The 16198-nt window shown below is 42.5% G+C and overlaps 1 protein-coding gene and 1 non-coding gene across 3 annotated transcripts in view; one reads left to right on the top strand and one right to left on the bottom strand.

The window, feature by feature from the left end:
* PATJ (PATJ crumbs cell polarity complex component) overlaps window positions 1-5561 on the top strand; it is a 320690-nt gene extending 315129 nt beyond the window's left edge. For both annotated transcript variants that reach the window (XM_044002310.1, XM_044002309.1), the window contains 2 exons: window positions 309-432; window positions 2973-5561. In XM_044002310.1, coding sequence (XP_043858245.1) covers window positions 309-432; window positions 2973-3119 — 271 coding nt within the window. In that variant the 3' untranslated portion in view covers window positions 3120-5561. The remainder of the gene's footprint in view (window positions 1-308; window positions 433-2972) is intronic.
* An 8853-nt stretch (window positions 5562-14414) lies between these two features.
* LOC122726851 lies at window positions 14415-14521 on the bottom strand. Its single transcript, XR_006352845.1, has one exon. It is a non-coding gene; the product is annotated as a U6 spliceosomal RNA (small nuclear RNA).
* Between the last annotated feature and the right edge of the window lie 1677 nt (window positions 14522-16198).

Genomic DNA, 16198 nt, shown 5'->3' with positions numbered 1-16198 from the left:
GGAAAATTGACATGCCAAGCATGCGTGATCTAGAAAGAACCTCAACTTACTTTTACCTGGTGGATTTAATCCATCCTAATATCCCGTGATGAGCAAAGGAAAAAGCCTTGGGGTACATGCAGCTCATGGACTCGAGCAGTGACAGATAGGAAACACATGCAAGGAGGTAGAGGGGTAGCCCCCTCCCAAAGGGCTCTCTCTGATGTGCGTCCCTTCCACTAAAGCAGATATCCCTCCTTCCTTTGTGAGGCATGCATTCTTTGAATGTAGTAAACACAATTTAATTCATCCCTTTCTTGTGCTTCCAGGACTCCTCAGCCCAAGATGATTGCTTTGGAGAAGGGCTCTGACGGTCTGGGCTTCAGTATTGTGGGGGGCTATGGGAGTCCCCACGGTGACCTGCCAATTTATGTCAAAACCATCTTTGCAAAGGTATTTTGGGGGGTTTGTGTAACATGTTGGTTTTCCAAACGTTGAAGAAGTCTTGGTAAGATGGAGAATAATGTTGTACTTTGCCTTGGAGCAACGTCTTTATACGAATTGTTTTCTTGGATCATGGATCACAGACTTAGAGATAGAAGGGACCTTAGAGGCCGTCTAATCTTGTACAGTTAAGGAAACTGAAGTCAAGGTGGGGAGATGCACACAGGTATAAGCCTCAAAGGCAGAGTTTGAACCCAAGTGTTTGGCTCCTTAGACAAGATTCTTTCCACTGTACCGCCACATCTGGGGAAACCTCACCATGGGTGATGGGGGGGGGTACAGAAGTCATAGATTTTCCAGATGTGGAAGGGACTCTCAGTTGGCCGTGTAGTCCAACTGATACATCCACAAGAATCCCCTCTGCAACACCCCAGCATGTGGCCATCCAGCCTTTGCTCAAAGCCCTCCAGGGAGAGGGAGGCCACTGTCGCTTGAAGGCAGCTTAGTCCCCTTTGGGGCAGGCCTGACTTCAAATCACAGCTCTACTACTTCTCACTTGTGTGGCCTGAGGCAAGCCTCTTCATTTCCCTGAGCCTCAGTTTCCTCATTTGTAAAATGGGGGTGGGGGTTGGACTAGCTGACCTCTGAAGTCCTTTCCAGCTCAAGAGTTATGAGCCTCTGATTTCTTTCTATCACTATGATTTCCATCCCTCATTCCTCCTTCTGCCCCCTGGAGCCATCTCATCTCATCCCTCTTTATTAGTGGACAGAAGCATGTCATGTCCCCATCCTGTCCTCACACTTCCTCATACCCAGTTCCTCCACCCAGTCTTCATATATTACACCCAAGGCCCTCAATCAGCCCACTATTGACCACTGGACATTCTCCAGCCAGTCAATGTCCTCCATAAACTGGATGCCCAGATATGGGTGCTGATGCTGTGTTTGTTTTAAACCCCATGAAGGTTTTCGAAGTACTTGTCAAACAAGAACCCATAAATTGGGGGGTTCTTCACCATTCGTGAGACAATGCCCCTTCTGGTAGGCTGGTGGATCCCAGAACCCCTTCTCCAAATATGGGTTTTAATGCATTGGGTTAACAAAGAAACCAATTGTAGCAATATCCAGTCATTCAGATATTTTTTGTTTGTTTTTTTAAGGAGCAACTAGGGTCACACATCTAGTAAATGTCAAATGTCTGAGGCTGGACTTGAACTCAGGTCCTCATGAATCCAGAGCCTGCACTTTATCCACTACAGTGCCACCTAGCTGGCTCCAGTCAGATATTTTTAAAGCAAGTTCACAGATATCATCCTGGAATCCGCTTACATGTCTCTAAGACCTGACCAACTCCAGCCCTGCTTTTATGCCAAGCTCATAGGACTACCTTATCGCCCAGAGAACACTGAGGACCCTACATCACCCGGTCCAGCTGCCGAATTTTACTGACAAGGAGCCTTCTTCATTCCTCTCTGGGCTTTGCTTCTCATACTCCAGATCTGGGGGCCTCATCTCATGCTGGAAGATTCCTCTACCCCTACAGCCCCTAACTCTAATTGGTCGGTTTCTCCCGGCACCTGTTTAAGGAAGGGCTGGACCGGTCATGCCTGTGCTTTTCTCAGGACCCCACTCCTGACTCTGAATTTCTTTCTCCTCCGTCCCTCTTTTGAGCTTCTCTTTCTGCATTGTCTTCCCCCTGCCCCTCCCCCCTTATCTGTTCCTTATCTGTAACTATTTGTAATCCCACCCCTTGGCACAGTGCCTGGCATATAGTAAGTGCATAAAACATGAGTCACCCAATGACAGAGCCAGCCCGTGTCTACTCCAGGCCACATAATGCTTTTCTTCCTCTGAGAGCAACATGGAATGGTGGGTAGGATATTGAACTTGAAGTCAGGAAAACATGGGTTCAAATCCCTCCCAGACACTTACGAAACCTGTGACGCTGGGCAAGTGACGAAATCGCCCTGAGCCTCAGTTTCCTCATTTGTAAAATGAGAATTTGGACTCACTGGCCTCCAAGTCCCCTCTTGGCTCTAAATTTATGAACCTGAGGCATTATTGGCTACATACCACTGAAAACGTCCGCACAATTATTGCAACAATTTTAAATGACCTTCACCATTAATCCCCTTAGAGCTCTTGACTTGGAATGAGGAATACCTACATTCAAATCCTGTCTCAGACACTTACTAGCTGTGTGTCCTGGACAAGTCACTTCATCTCTTTCTGCCTCGATTTCCTCAGTTGTAAAATGAGGGCATTGGATTGAATGACTTTGAAGGTGGAATCTTCTGATAGGGTTTTTAAAGGTTTGCCAAGTACTTTACATTGTCTCATTACATCCTCCCCAAATCATGGCAAGTAGATCCTATTATTATCTCCACTCCATGATGCCATTACACAATGTGTATTTTTCCAGAGGGAAGAAGATGATATGGGAAGAGTTCCTTTGGTGGTTTTTGCAGTGACTCTTCAGGGGCTCCAAAGGATTTAGGTGTGACTCCCTTAAATTGGCCAGATTGGTGATGGTGCCCTCTTGTTTGTAGGGAGCAGCAGCAGATGACGGGAGGCTGAAGCGTGGGGACCAGATCTTGGCTGTTAATGGCGAAGCCCTGGAAGGTGTGACCCATGAGCAAGCCGTGGCCATTCTCAAGCGTCAGAGGGGAACTGTAACACTCACAGTGCTGTCCTGAGTTGCAGCTCATTGTGTCAAAGGCAACGAGGCAGCTGCTGCTGCTTTGGCCAAATCTCTGTAATAAGGCACAGTCTTGGCTGGGATGAAACGCAAGCATCAATTAATATTCATCCTCAATCTGATCATCGTCTCCTCTATGCTCAGAAGAGATTTGTGGTTTCATCTACCTGTACAAAGAAATCTTCTCTATCACTATTACTATCATTATTATCATTTCTCCTCTCTCTCTCTCTCTCTCTCTCTCTCTCTCTCTCTCTCTCTCTCTCTCCCCCCCCCCTTTCTCTCAGCTCCTCTTTCTCCCCCCACAATGTGGTGAATTTCTCCAATTGAAATAAACCTTGGCCTTTCTACCTTTAGCACTGGCTAGTCAACATCTTGTCCCTGATCTCTCTTCTAGCTGCTGCACCTGGAATTAACATCACCCACAGGATGAATGGCATCTCAGAACTCAGCTGATAAGCAGAAACAAATACCGAGTGACTTGTCATCTCTGTCCTGATTTACTACTGCTAACCTTTTTTCCAAGGAGGCCAGAAAACATTAGTGGTATAATTAAATTACCAGCATTCTAAATGATAAAATAGCAAATTCTCCTACGGGACTTTATCTGTGCTCTTCTCATTAAGTCTTTACCATTGAAACATGCCTCCAATTTGGTCTTTGTGAGTTAGTCTTTGGTGGTTATAATGAGTCAATTTGCAGGCTTGAAGATGAAAATATGGACGTTCTTCTGAAAACCAGCCCCTAATTGTTTTCTGAGCTATATGGAGACCACTTCTAAAACGCGCCTTCAGGAGAGAAGCTCATTTTCCCAAATATGTTGCTTTGTTCAACTGTCTGAATGTCAACAAGGCAAAATTATAATGGGGTTTCTAGGGTTCCCCTGAAGTTCAGCTAAGCTTCCATTCCTATGCCAGTATGCTCCCAACAACCCATCCTGGAATCGAGGGTTTCCCAGCCCCCAGCCCCTGAACAGCTCTGTGAGTTGTATCAGGTTTGTAGCATGTCAGTAGCTGGGACCAGGTGCCTTCTCTTTATAGGAAGGACAGGGCCAGAATTCTTACTCTTCTTTCTGTTCTTTCTGTTCTCTCCACATCAATCATTCTGTCTGAGCAGATTGTGGAGACTGTGATCAAGGGACATGATGCCACCAATCTGTTTAATAAATGAACTGGGGACAGTGCGGGGGGGAAAAGGACAATTGCACTTTCTTCATGTCTTCCTAGCTCCAGAGGGGCTATTCCTTTGCAAGAGAGTTGCATGCCATGGAATGCAACTTCAAGAAAAGAAAGAAAGAAAGAGGGGGGGAGATAGAGAGGGAGAGAGAGGGGAGAGATGGAGGGGGGGAAGAGAGGGAGAGAGAGAGAGAGGAAAATCTTTCAAACTAGTCCTGTAGATTATTACCCAAGGGGTGGGGGGAGGGGGGAGGCTGCTTGTCTATGGATGCTCTTGGCTGCCTGTCAAACTCTATAATAAGTGTATTAGGAAGAATAAGTACCAAGGTCAATGATTAGCGTTATTTAACCATAACATGCTTTTGTAAATGGTCAGAAAGTCATAAAAAGAAAATTTTATGGGCTCGAATTTAAAATGTTATTTAATAAGGGTAGATTTTAATGGAAAATCCTCTTTGAATCTATGTAATCACAAAGTGCATTAACATGTTGGAATATTACATGGCTATTCCAAAGCATAGAGTGCCTGAATTTTATGTCCGAAATGTCTTTGGTGTCTGGCATTGATTGCTTTGCAAACTTCTAATGGATTTCTGGCTGCACAGTGTTAGTAGGAACCCACTGCTGAGAAACAACAGTCAGGAACCTTCAATAGCTCTGTGTTATTGCAAGAGCCTCCCCCCCCACCCCCCCCCCCCACCCCCCGGAAGCTGGGCAGGCCTGAAGCACCTGGAAGAAATCACACTGGAAAATGTGACCTCAGCAGTCTTCCTCCTGGTCAGGATGTAGCGACTGTCAGAGGCATCTTTGGGACACCGAAGGGTCTTGGGTTCTATTCTTTTCAACCCACATCCTCCTCCTTTTATGTGGATGCCAGTAAAAGGAGAGAATATGGAATGGAGACCCTTGTCCCTTGTTGCTGTCCAGGATGGGTGGGACCCCTGCTTCTTGTAACTTGCACTTTCTCAGTGTTAAGTATGTACCTGCAAAAAACAAAAAAATTTACACTGCAACTTTCCAATAAGCCAGTGATGGTATGTGGGGAAGTGAGTGAATGTACTTTTCACCTGAGAAGGACCAGTTCTGGAAGGAAGCCACACTTTGGGTTTTAGCCAAACCATTTGGACTTTTGTTTAGAGAATAATAATAATTTGGGGGGGGGGGAGGTCATTCGTGAAATGCAGCTGCTCAGGCATATGTATATCATTGGATCCAATGTTTTATGACTTCCAAAGATTCTAAATAAAGATTTAGTTGACTAAGGAGTTGCAGGAGTGTCCAGTGTGTGTGTGAATCTCATTGATAAGATAAAGAGAAATGGGAGGGAAGGATGGAGAGAGGGACAAAGAGGAGGAGAAAAGCGGAAGTTGGGAGTTAGGGACTTGTTATTAGAACAGGACAGGAGGGGGCAGCTAGGTGGCGCAGTGGATAGAGCACCGGTCCTGGAGTCAGGAGTACCTGAGTTCAAATCTGGCCTCAGACACTTAACACTTACTAGCTGTGTGACCCTGGGCAAGTCACTTAACCCCAATTGCCTCACCTAAAAAAAAAAAAAAGAACAGAAGAAGAATGAGATAACAGCGATAATCATAATTTTTATTTGTTTCCTACCTGCATGACCAGGGGCAAATCACTTGACCTAATAATCACTTACATGTATTTAAAGGTTTCCAAAGCACTTGACATATTTTCTCTCATTTCCTCCATATACAGCCTGAGAGGTAGGTACTCCAATTAGGTACTTTTTACAGATGAGGAAATTGAGCCTCGGAGGAGTAAAGTGACTTGCCCAGAGCTCCCACTAAGGGTCTGACATAAGATACAAACTGGAGCCTTTACTGACTCCATTCCATCCTATAGGCTCTGGCCGTGGTGCTCTTCCCTAGTGTTTCCTAAGGAAAAGTAGGTTTCTACAAGGCTTTGATCTGGGACTTTGCAAATGGACGCTTGCATTTGGAAGATTAGGGTTTATTGAGCCCAAAAAGTTAAATAAATTTGGTGGTAGTGTTTGTTTTGTTTTTTTATCACAGAATTTGAGATTTAGAAGTGTGAAAAATAATTATTAATAATGGATTTCTTGGGAGGACACAGATCACTTTCTTAGTCCTCCCTGCTGCCCCCCAAGTCCAGTTCTTGAGAAACTTCATCAAATCTCTTCTGGGACCAATACAAGGGAACAAAAAGAATGGAGATAGAATCTTTTGTCTAGATCAGTAAAGGGTTAAACCACACCTACATAATGGACGTTGCCTTAAGCAACTTGAGTGAGAGTCTTTTGCAGTCTTTTCCCTGATGTCATCTCTGGAGTTTATTTTAATGTAGACCACCTTCAAGTCATGTCAATCAATGGAATTGATGCTAGCCAATTAGCTTTGATCAATGTATGAACAATGACCAGCCTCTATGAAAACAGGATAAAAACTCTTGGAAGATGCCATGGGGGTGGGGGTAGGGGGAGTCATAAAAGTCTTCTAAGTTTTTTTGGTCTTCTTGAAACCATGTGCTGTCTCTCTGGGAGACAGCATGGGTTTGGGGGGACCTTTCTTCTGCTTCTGCTAACCAGCATGCTGAAGCTCTCTCCCTGCTTTCTCTACCACGTGGCCTGAGATCATGAGAAGTTAAGAGACATGTGGTCAATCCTTTACTGGTATAATACTAATAAATCAATATATGCTTGCCCCAGACTTGCATAAATAGCAATAGTAATTATTCACAGAAGGGACCTCAGAATTCAATCCATACATGAAAGGGATTCCCACCAAAATATGCCCTACGAGTGGCTATCCAGCCTGTGTGTGAAGATTTCCAATAAGTGTAAGAAATTAATTGTGATTCGGGGTTTCTGTGACCCCATCTTTAGCTAAAATTAGAAACTCCAACACATGCCCATGCACACTGACCGCACTCTGGACACCCGCACGCCTACCTGGGCCTGGCCAAATTATACTGTAGAGAAGCCTGGTGAGGACAAGTCAGGTGGTCTTCAGTGTCCGGAAGTTGGCTGGTTTGCATTTGTAGAACCACCTGTTAGTCCTGTCAATCAGGGCTGCCAAACAATTAACTTGGGGCTGTGTATGTGGACAGCCCTGTTTCCTCTACAAATGCAAGCTGGACAGCTTCTGGACACTGAAGACCTCCTGACTTGTCCTCACCAGGCTTCTCATCATGGTGGGGCTTCCCTACAGTATAATTTGGCCAGGCCCATGTAGGTGCACGGGTGTGCAGCGTGAGGTCAGTGTGCACGGGCACGTGCCGGGTTTTCTAATTTTAGCCAAAGATGGTGTCATAGAAACCCCAAATCCCAATTAATTCCTTACATAAGGAAGAACCCATCACCTCCCCAAGTAGCTTATATCACTTTGGGACAATTCACTTTGTTAGGAATTGTTTCCTGACATTACAATAACCTACATTTTCCTCTTTGCAAAGTCTACTAAATGCTCCTGGTTCTGCTCCCAGGTCCCCTCAAAAATGAATCTATTTCCTTTTCCACATGAAAACCTTTACAACTCATGAATACACCTCTCCTGTCTCCCCTGGGCCTTCTCTTCTCCAGGATGCCCATCTCCAGTTCCTCAGCTGATGTTTATATGACAAACCTCAAGGCCCTTCACATGCTCTTTGTGCTTCTAGTAGTGATTACGTTGGTAAGAGAACCAAACCAACCAACATTCCCTGGCCCAGGGATAGGCCAGAGTCAGCTTGGCTTGAGCTGTTGTTGAGTTTTCAGCATGAGCATCTTGGAAATCAGGGTGCACTTTATTGTTTGGTTGAATGTCTAGGCAAGAGAGTGATGGAGAATATGTTAGATTAAGTGTGTTGTGAGTTTTTGGAGAGCTGGTTATTCAAAAGGATTTGCCAGTGTAGCCCTAGACAAGCCCTCTACAGCTGGAACCTGCCACCATTCCCACAGTTCACCTGAGTTGATTTCTGAGGGAGGGAGAGGAAGAAGGAATGAAATTCCAAAAGCTGCTGATGACTTCAGGAAACTTTTTGCTAGGCTGTACCATTTTGGGGGAACTGTGGATATAGGACTGGAGAGTGGCACATTTTCTAATTTGGAAAAGAGAGATAAAGATGAACTTTGCCAAACCTAGCTAGCGGATTTGACTTTTTCTCCTGGCCAAAGTAGAGAATGTATATGAAAGAGGCAATGCAGGCTAGTAGGTAAAGAGTTACCTTTGGAGTCAGGAAACCCAGGGTTTATATCCTGCTTCGGCCACTCATAACCTGAGTCACTTTACTTTCTCTGAACCTCAGTTTCCTCTTCTGCAAAATAAGGATAAATCAAGTCAACAAGCATTTATCAAGTACTATGTGCCAGATTTTGTGCTAAGCACTGAAGAGGGAAAGGCAGCAATATCTCGTGTCCTTATAAATGACAGAGAACATACAAAGTTGGGAGTGGGGGTTGGGGCTCAGGAAGAGGAACCCTCATAGTTGTAATTATAAGGTGACCCAGGAGTTTCCATTACTCTTCAGGAACACTACTATCATCGGTGTTTTTATTCATAGATATCCATCCAAAGGTTTCCGAGGGGGTTCTCCTTTTTTCTTTTTCTTTTTCTTTTTTTTTTTTTCAGTGAGGCAATTGGGGTTAAGTGACTTGCCCAGGGTCACACAGCTAGTAAGTATTAAGTGTCTGAGGCCGGATTTGAACTCAGGTACTCCTGATTCCAGGGCCGGTGCTCTATCCACTGAGCCATCTAGCTGCCCCAGGGTTCTCCTTTTTTAATACAAATTTTCCTCTGCAATGCTATGAAGTAGACATGTTGAACTAGGGTGATGGTTTCAGGGTCCTATAGATGCTGTGTGGAGATTTTCCCATGTTTCATAAGTGGAGGTAAAGGAACAAGTAAAATGAGAAAACCCTTAAGGAGAGACCAGACCCCTCTCATCATGGAAATCTCCGACAAATGGGTTACAGGAAGATAAAGCAAGATGAAGGTAAAGAGGAAAAACTCAAAACAAATTGCTTATCAATTGGTGAGTGGTTGCCCAAATGGTGATATGTGAACATAATAAGATATTACTGTGTTCTACTAAACAACAGAGTCTGGGCGATTCAAAGACTCATAATCTGATAAAGAAGGAAGTAGAGAACACCAGGACAACAGTATATACAACGACTGTAATCAACCAATGAGCATTTATGTGTTAAGTGCCTTCTTTGTGCTGGACACCATGCTGGATCCTGGTGGACAAAGGCAAAAATAAAACCAGTCCAATGTATAAGGAGCTTAGATGAAAAAAATGCTCAAATGAAGCCTATTGCCAAATAATTGCACCAACCAGTCTTGGCTCCTGAGTAGATATGGGTCCCATCTTTTGGTAGGGAAGTAAGGAATTCTGGGTAAGGATTGTTGCATATGGTGTCATCAGATCACTTAATTTAGCTTAATAATTTTTCTTTGTTATAAGGCAGGGATCATGGTGTGTGTGGATTGATCATATTCAGAAATGTCTGTGATGTCAGAACTAAAGATTATCAATCAAACCTTATTAAATGGTGATGGTGGAGACCTATAACTTTCCTCGTCTGTAAAAAGGTTTTGGACTCAATAACCGCTAAGGTCCTTCCTGTTCTCAATGAAGTAAATATGAAAATAAAGTGACCTGGTCCCATAATGATAACATCAGGAACACTAAATCCCCCAAGGATCTGCAACTGGCCTCAAAGGTCAACAACAATCCAAAAGCACCATCTCTCCCATTCCCTTTTTATTGGCTCTGTAGCAGACAGAAAATCCCAGTAGGGTTACTGTGGGTAGATGTGACTTGGATCATGGAGACTGGAGAAAGGCAAAACCATTCCGCATCAGATTCAGTTTTGTCTACCAGGGATAATAATCTCCAGACTGTCAAGCACTAGACAGAAATAGCTAACAGGAAACTGAAATCCAAGGTAAGTGAGGAAGTGAGAAGCAAGCACCTATCGGACGTCAGTGAATTCAAATGACAAAGCATGTCATGTATACTGGAAAAACTTGGGCAGGACTAAGTGTAAGGTACTGTATGAAGTGTTAGTAAGAGACACTCAATGGCCAGAGCATCCACACGAGGGCATCCAAGACAATGGAGGTCCCCAAATTGGCACTTTATGACAGTCACTTGAAGATACTGGGGGTGTTTATCCTAGAGAAGAGAAGGCTCAGTGGGGGCGTGATTCCTTATTTTTTATACTGCTAGAGTAAGCTCTTTGAGTCAGGGAACTTCTAGACTTTTGTATGTCAAGTCCTATATACAGTAGGAACATTTGGTGATGCTAATGGTGACATCAAAGGAAATTGCTTTTGAATAGGGTTGCTCCCCCTGCCAGCCCACCCCTCTTCCTACCTTCCTTGGGTATGCCCATTCAGGCTCACAATCTAGGTGTCTCCTTCCCACTTTCTCATCCAAGACCAACATTCTATCCACTGTACCACCTAGCCGCCCACATGATACAGCACTCCCTCAGCTGTGTGTCAGTCAACAAGCATTGACCATGTGTCAGGCATTGGGGAGATACAAAGAAAAGTAACGGCAGGCTTCACCTTTAATCTAATAGGGGAGACAATATGCAAACAATCACGTACAAACAAGATGTCTATAGGGTAAGTTGGCAATGTTGTTGTTTGTCCTTCATTCTCAAAGAGGACCGTGACAGGTGTCATGACTTACAGTGAATCCGATTTAAGTAAGGGAGGGCTGTGCAAGGTCAAAAGCCTCACTCTCTCCTTCAGAGCCATCTGGATCCAGTGACAAGATACACATTGTCAAATATTAAAATATAGTTTTTGTATCTTCCTGTCTCCTACAAACAGATCATAGAAATAATCTTTAATTCCTCCTACAAAATTAATAAACATCATAGAAATTATAATATCTTATAATATCTCTTACAAAACAAACCAGATTAGAGAACATGATACCTGTCTTCCTACAAAACAGATCAGAGACAGACAGAAAAACATAATATCAATTTAATATTTTGTCCCAAGAAGAAATATAACACACAACATGATCATGTGGAGACTTCCCTCCTAAGAGAGAAGCTCAGGGGACTCACCATTTCTGAGAATATATATGGTTTTAGCCCACCGATTACAGGGCATTGTCAGTTTCAATAGTATGAAGCAAAAGGCAGTTTAACAATTTCAGTTATAACAAGTATGGAGGGGGGCAGCTAGGTGGCGCAGTGGATAGAGCACCGGCCCTGGAGTCAGGAGGACCTGAGTTCAAATCCGGCCTCAGACACTTAACACTTACTAGCTGTGTGACCCTGGGCAAGTTGCTTAACCCCAATTGCCTCACTAAAAAAAAAAAGTATGGAGGGAATACAGAAACATTATTATAAGACTCCAAGTTTCCAAAAAAGGGTTTGGCAAGGATGAGGACGCCCAGATGTTACCATAAGATAGGGACTTACTATCCTGAGGGAAAAGAAGTCACTAGGTAGAGTCTTTTATCTGCTAGATATCTGCATTCAGGTCTGGAGTTCAGTTGAAGGACATTTTACTCCTATTAGGGTTTCATAAAAAACACTTTTGAATAATAAGCTACCTCCATCAAATCCAGGTGATCCATATATTCATTTTGTTGTTGTTGAGGCAATTGGGGTTAAGTGACTTGCCCAGGGTCACACAGCTAGTAAGTGTTAAGTGTCTGAGGTCGGATTTGAACTCAGGTACTCCTGACTCCAGGGCCAGTGCTCTATCCACTGTGCCACCTAGCTGCCCCTCCATATATTCATTTAACAACATCAGGATGACTGGAGATGGCCCCGGATGTTTGAGGCAATCAGGTTAAGTGACTTGCCCAGTATCACATAGCTACTAGTGTCAAGTGTCTGAGGTCAGATTTGAACCTAGGTCTTCCTGACTCCAGGGCCAGTGCTCTATCCATTGTGCTACCTACCCGCCAAAATTGGAGATAACAACAGCTAAAAAACACTACAATTAAAGGGATGGGTGTAGAAGGTGCAACTTTTTCTGGGACTTGAAGGAAGAAAGGAAAGCTACTAAGCATAGAGGAGGAGGGGGAGACTTCCCCATGTGAAAAATGGCCAGGGACAATGCCCAGAGTCAGGAAGTGGAATATATTTTTTTTTTTAGTGAGGCAATTGGGGTTAAGTGACTTGCCCAGGGTCACACAGCTAGTACATGTTAAGTGTCTGAGGCTGGATTTGAACCCAGGTACTCCTGACTCCTGGGCTGGTGCTTTATCCACTGTGCCACCTAGCTGCCCCTGGAATGTCTTTTGAGGAACCTCAGGGAGAATATTATCACTGGACTGAAGAGCAGGAAAGTGTGACAAGCCCTGAAAGCTTGGAGGGACCCAGGTTAGGAAGGGCCTTCAAATTCAAAGAGAGGATTCTATATGTTATCCTGGCTGCAGAGATGAGGCTTCAGCTTTAATGTTTAAACAAACAACCTTCTGGAAAGTACAGGTATCCAAAATTAGAGTGAATGAGCAGCATCTGTCCAAAAGTCTTTCTTTAGGCAACAATTAAATGACCATTTGCTGGGTATCTTGTAGTATGAGCACTGCAATTGATGTCAGGAAGACCTGAGTTCAAATTTGACCATGTGACTTAAAAGTCAATCATGTCACTTAAATCTCTCTGACTCTCAGTTTCCTCATCTGTAAAATGAGATATTGTATGTAAAGTGCGTTGCAAACCTTAAAGTGATATATAATTGTCTACTACTGTTGTTATTATTAGAAAGACTATGTCCAACCATTTTGGAGAGCACTTTGGAACTCTGCCCTATTAACTCTGGCTATTAAACTGGGCATACCCTTTGATCCAACAATACCACTGTAGGTCTATATCCCAAAGACATCCAAGAAAAGGGAAAAGGACCTATTTGTACAAAAATATAGCAGCTCTTTTTGTGGTGGCTAAGACTTGGAAATCAATGGAATGCCTATCAAATGGGGAATGGCTAAACAAGGTGTAGTAGATTATTGTAATAGAATATATTATCATGCTATAAGAAATGACGAGCAAGATGATTTCAGAAAAATCTGAAAGGGCTTACTCAAACTGATGCATAGTGAACTGAACAGAACCAAAAGAACATTATACATAGTAACAGCAGTATAGTTCAATGAAGAATTGTTAATGACTTAGCTATTCTCAGCAATACAAAGATCCAAGACAATACCAAAGGACTAATAATGAAGCATACTCTCCACCTCCAGAGGAAGAACTGATATTAATTGAATACAGACTGAAGCATGCTATTTCTCACTTTCATTTTTTCTTTTATTTAATTCTTCTTATACAAAATGACTAATATGGAAATGTTTTACATAATTGCACATGTATAACCTATATCTGATTGCTTGCTGTCTCAGGGATGGGGGAGAGGAGGGATGGCGAGAGGGGTAGAATTTGGAACTCAAAACTTTAAATAAAAATGTTTTTTAAAAAAAAACAACAGTGAGCTATTTTGTACTGGCTAAGAAATAGAGTGGTAGATCAATGAAATAGGTTAGGCATAAGAGATACACTAGTGAATGACTATAGTAATCTACTGTTTGATAAACCCAAAGACTTCCAGCTTCTATCATAGGAACTCAGTATTTGACAAAAACTGCTGAGAAAACTGGGAGATAGTATGGCAAAACTAGGCATAGACCAACATCTTATACTGTATACTAAAATAAGGTCAAAGTGGGTACATGATTTAGACATAAAGGGTCATAGGTAAATTAGGAGAGAAAAAAAAGTTTATCTCTCAGATCTATGGAGAAGAGAACAATTTATGACCAAACAAGAGATAGAGAATATTTTGAAATGCAAAATGTATGATTTTGATTACATTAAATTTAAAAGGTTTTGTACAAACAGAAGCAATGCAGCCAAAATTAGAAGCGAGCAGAAAGCTGGTAAACAATTTTTACAGCCAGTGTTTCTGATAAAGGCCTCATTTCTAAAATATATTGGGAACTAAATCAAAATGATAAGAATACAAGTCATTCCTCAATTGAGAAATGGTCAAAGGATATGAACAGGTAGTTTTCAGATGAAGAAATCAAAGTTATCTATTGCCATATGAAAAAATGCTCTAAATCACTATTTTTTTTATTTTTTTATTTTATTTTATTTTTTTAGTGAGGCAATTGGGGTTAAAAATATGGAACGCTTCACCTATTTGCGTGTCATCCTTGCGCAGGGGCCATGCTAATCTTCTCTGTATTGTTCCAATTTTAGTATATGTGCTGCCGAAGTGAGCACTCTAAATCACTATTGATTAGAGAAATGTGAGTTAAAACAACTCTGAGGTACCACCTCGCACCTATCAGATTGGCTAATATGACAAAAAAGGAAAATAATAAATGTTGGAGAAACTGTGGGAAAAATTAGAACACTAATGCATTGTTGCTGGAGTTATGAACTGATCCAACCATTCTGGAGAGCAATTCGGAACTATGCCCAAAGAGCTATGGAACTGTGCATACCCTTTGACACAGTAATACCACTACTAGGTCTGTATACCAAAGAGATCATTGAAAAGGGAATAGCAACCACAGGTACAAAAATATTTATAGCCTCTCTCTTTGTGGTGGCAAAGAATTAGAAGTCAAGGGAATGCCCATCAATTGGGGAATGACTTAACAAGTTGTGGTATATGACTATAATGGAATACTATTGTGCTGTAAGAAATGATGAGCAGGCAGATTTCAGAAAAACCTGGAAGGACTTACATGAACTGATGCTGAGTGACATGAGCAGAACCAGGAGAACATTGTACACAGTTACAGCAATATTGTGTGATGATCAGCTGTGATAGACTTGGCTCTTCTCGGCAGTGCAATGATCCAAGACAATTCCAAAGACCTCATGATGGAAGGTGTTCTCCACATCCAGAAAAAAAGAACTGTGGATTCTGAATGCAGATTGAACCAGACTTTCTACTTTTTTTTCTTTTTTGAGGTTTTTCCCTTTTGTTCTGATTCTTCTTTCACAATATGACTAATGCAGAAATATGCTTAATGTGATTGTACATATATAACCTATATCAGATTGTTTTCTGTCTTGGGGAGCGGGGAGGGAAGGGAGGGAGGGAGAAAAATTTGGAACTAAAAATCTTATGAAAACAAATGTTGAAAATTGTTTTTACATGTAACTGGAAAATAATAAAATACTCATGATTAAAAACAAAAAGAAAAGAAAAGAAAAAGAAAAAGAAAAAAAAGATAGTGAGGTGGTATATTGGATAAGAGTTCAAGGCTTGGTGCCAGGAAGACATGAGTTAAAATCTGCTTCAGACATTTATTACTGTGTGACCCTTAACAAGTCACTCAAATCTCTCTGAGCTTCATCTCTAAAATGGGGATAATAACAGTTACTGACAGTTACTGTGAGGGTCAAATGAGGTAACAGAACAAAACCTTAAGGTACAACTACTATTATCATCATTACTACCATTACTGTTGTTAAGGATTCTCAAACATGTTTTGTACTAAGTAACCTCTGAGTTCCCGTCCAGCTTCCTGAGGGAGGTATCAGGATAGTCAGGAGAATGAACGAGTGGCTTTGGGGAGGACGGCAGTGGACAGCACAGGTGCTGACGCATTCCTGTACAGAAGGGTCCCCTTAGATACTCGTGTTCCTCGGGAGAACAGGAAGAGCTGGTGGAGATGCAGGCTTAGTTCATGGGTCCTCACACCAAGGTGTCATGGGCTGCTAGCGTATTTAGGGTGGTGGGGCCAAAGGGACAGAGGTGTCAGATCATTGGTCAGACTAGTTGTAAATAACAGTGAGCAGAGAATTCAAGGAGATTATAGAGATAGCTAGCAGCAGGCTCACAGTGGGAAGCACCTTCTTACATCTCCTCTTTCATTTCCAAGGAGGTGAAGAAGCAAGAGATGTTTCTGGCTGCCTGTGTTTGTACAGGGTTTTCTCAGTCCA

Source organism: Dromiciops gliroides, chromosome 4 (genome assembly GCF_019393635.1).
Source record: "Dromiciops gliroides isolate mDroGli1 chromosome 4, mDroGli1.pri, whole genome shotgun sequence".
NCBI lineage: Eukaryota > Metazoa > Chordata > Mammalia > Microbiotheria > Microbiotheriidae > Dromiciops > Dromiciops gliroides.
This window is presented reverse-complemented; position numbering and strand designations above follow the sequence as displayed.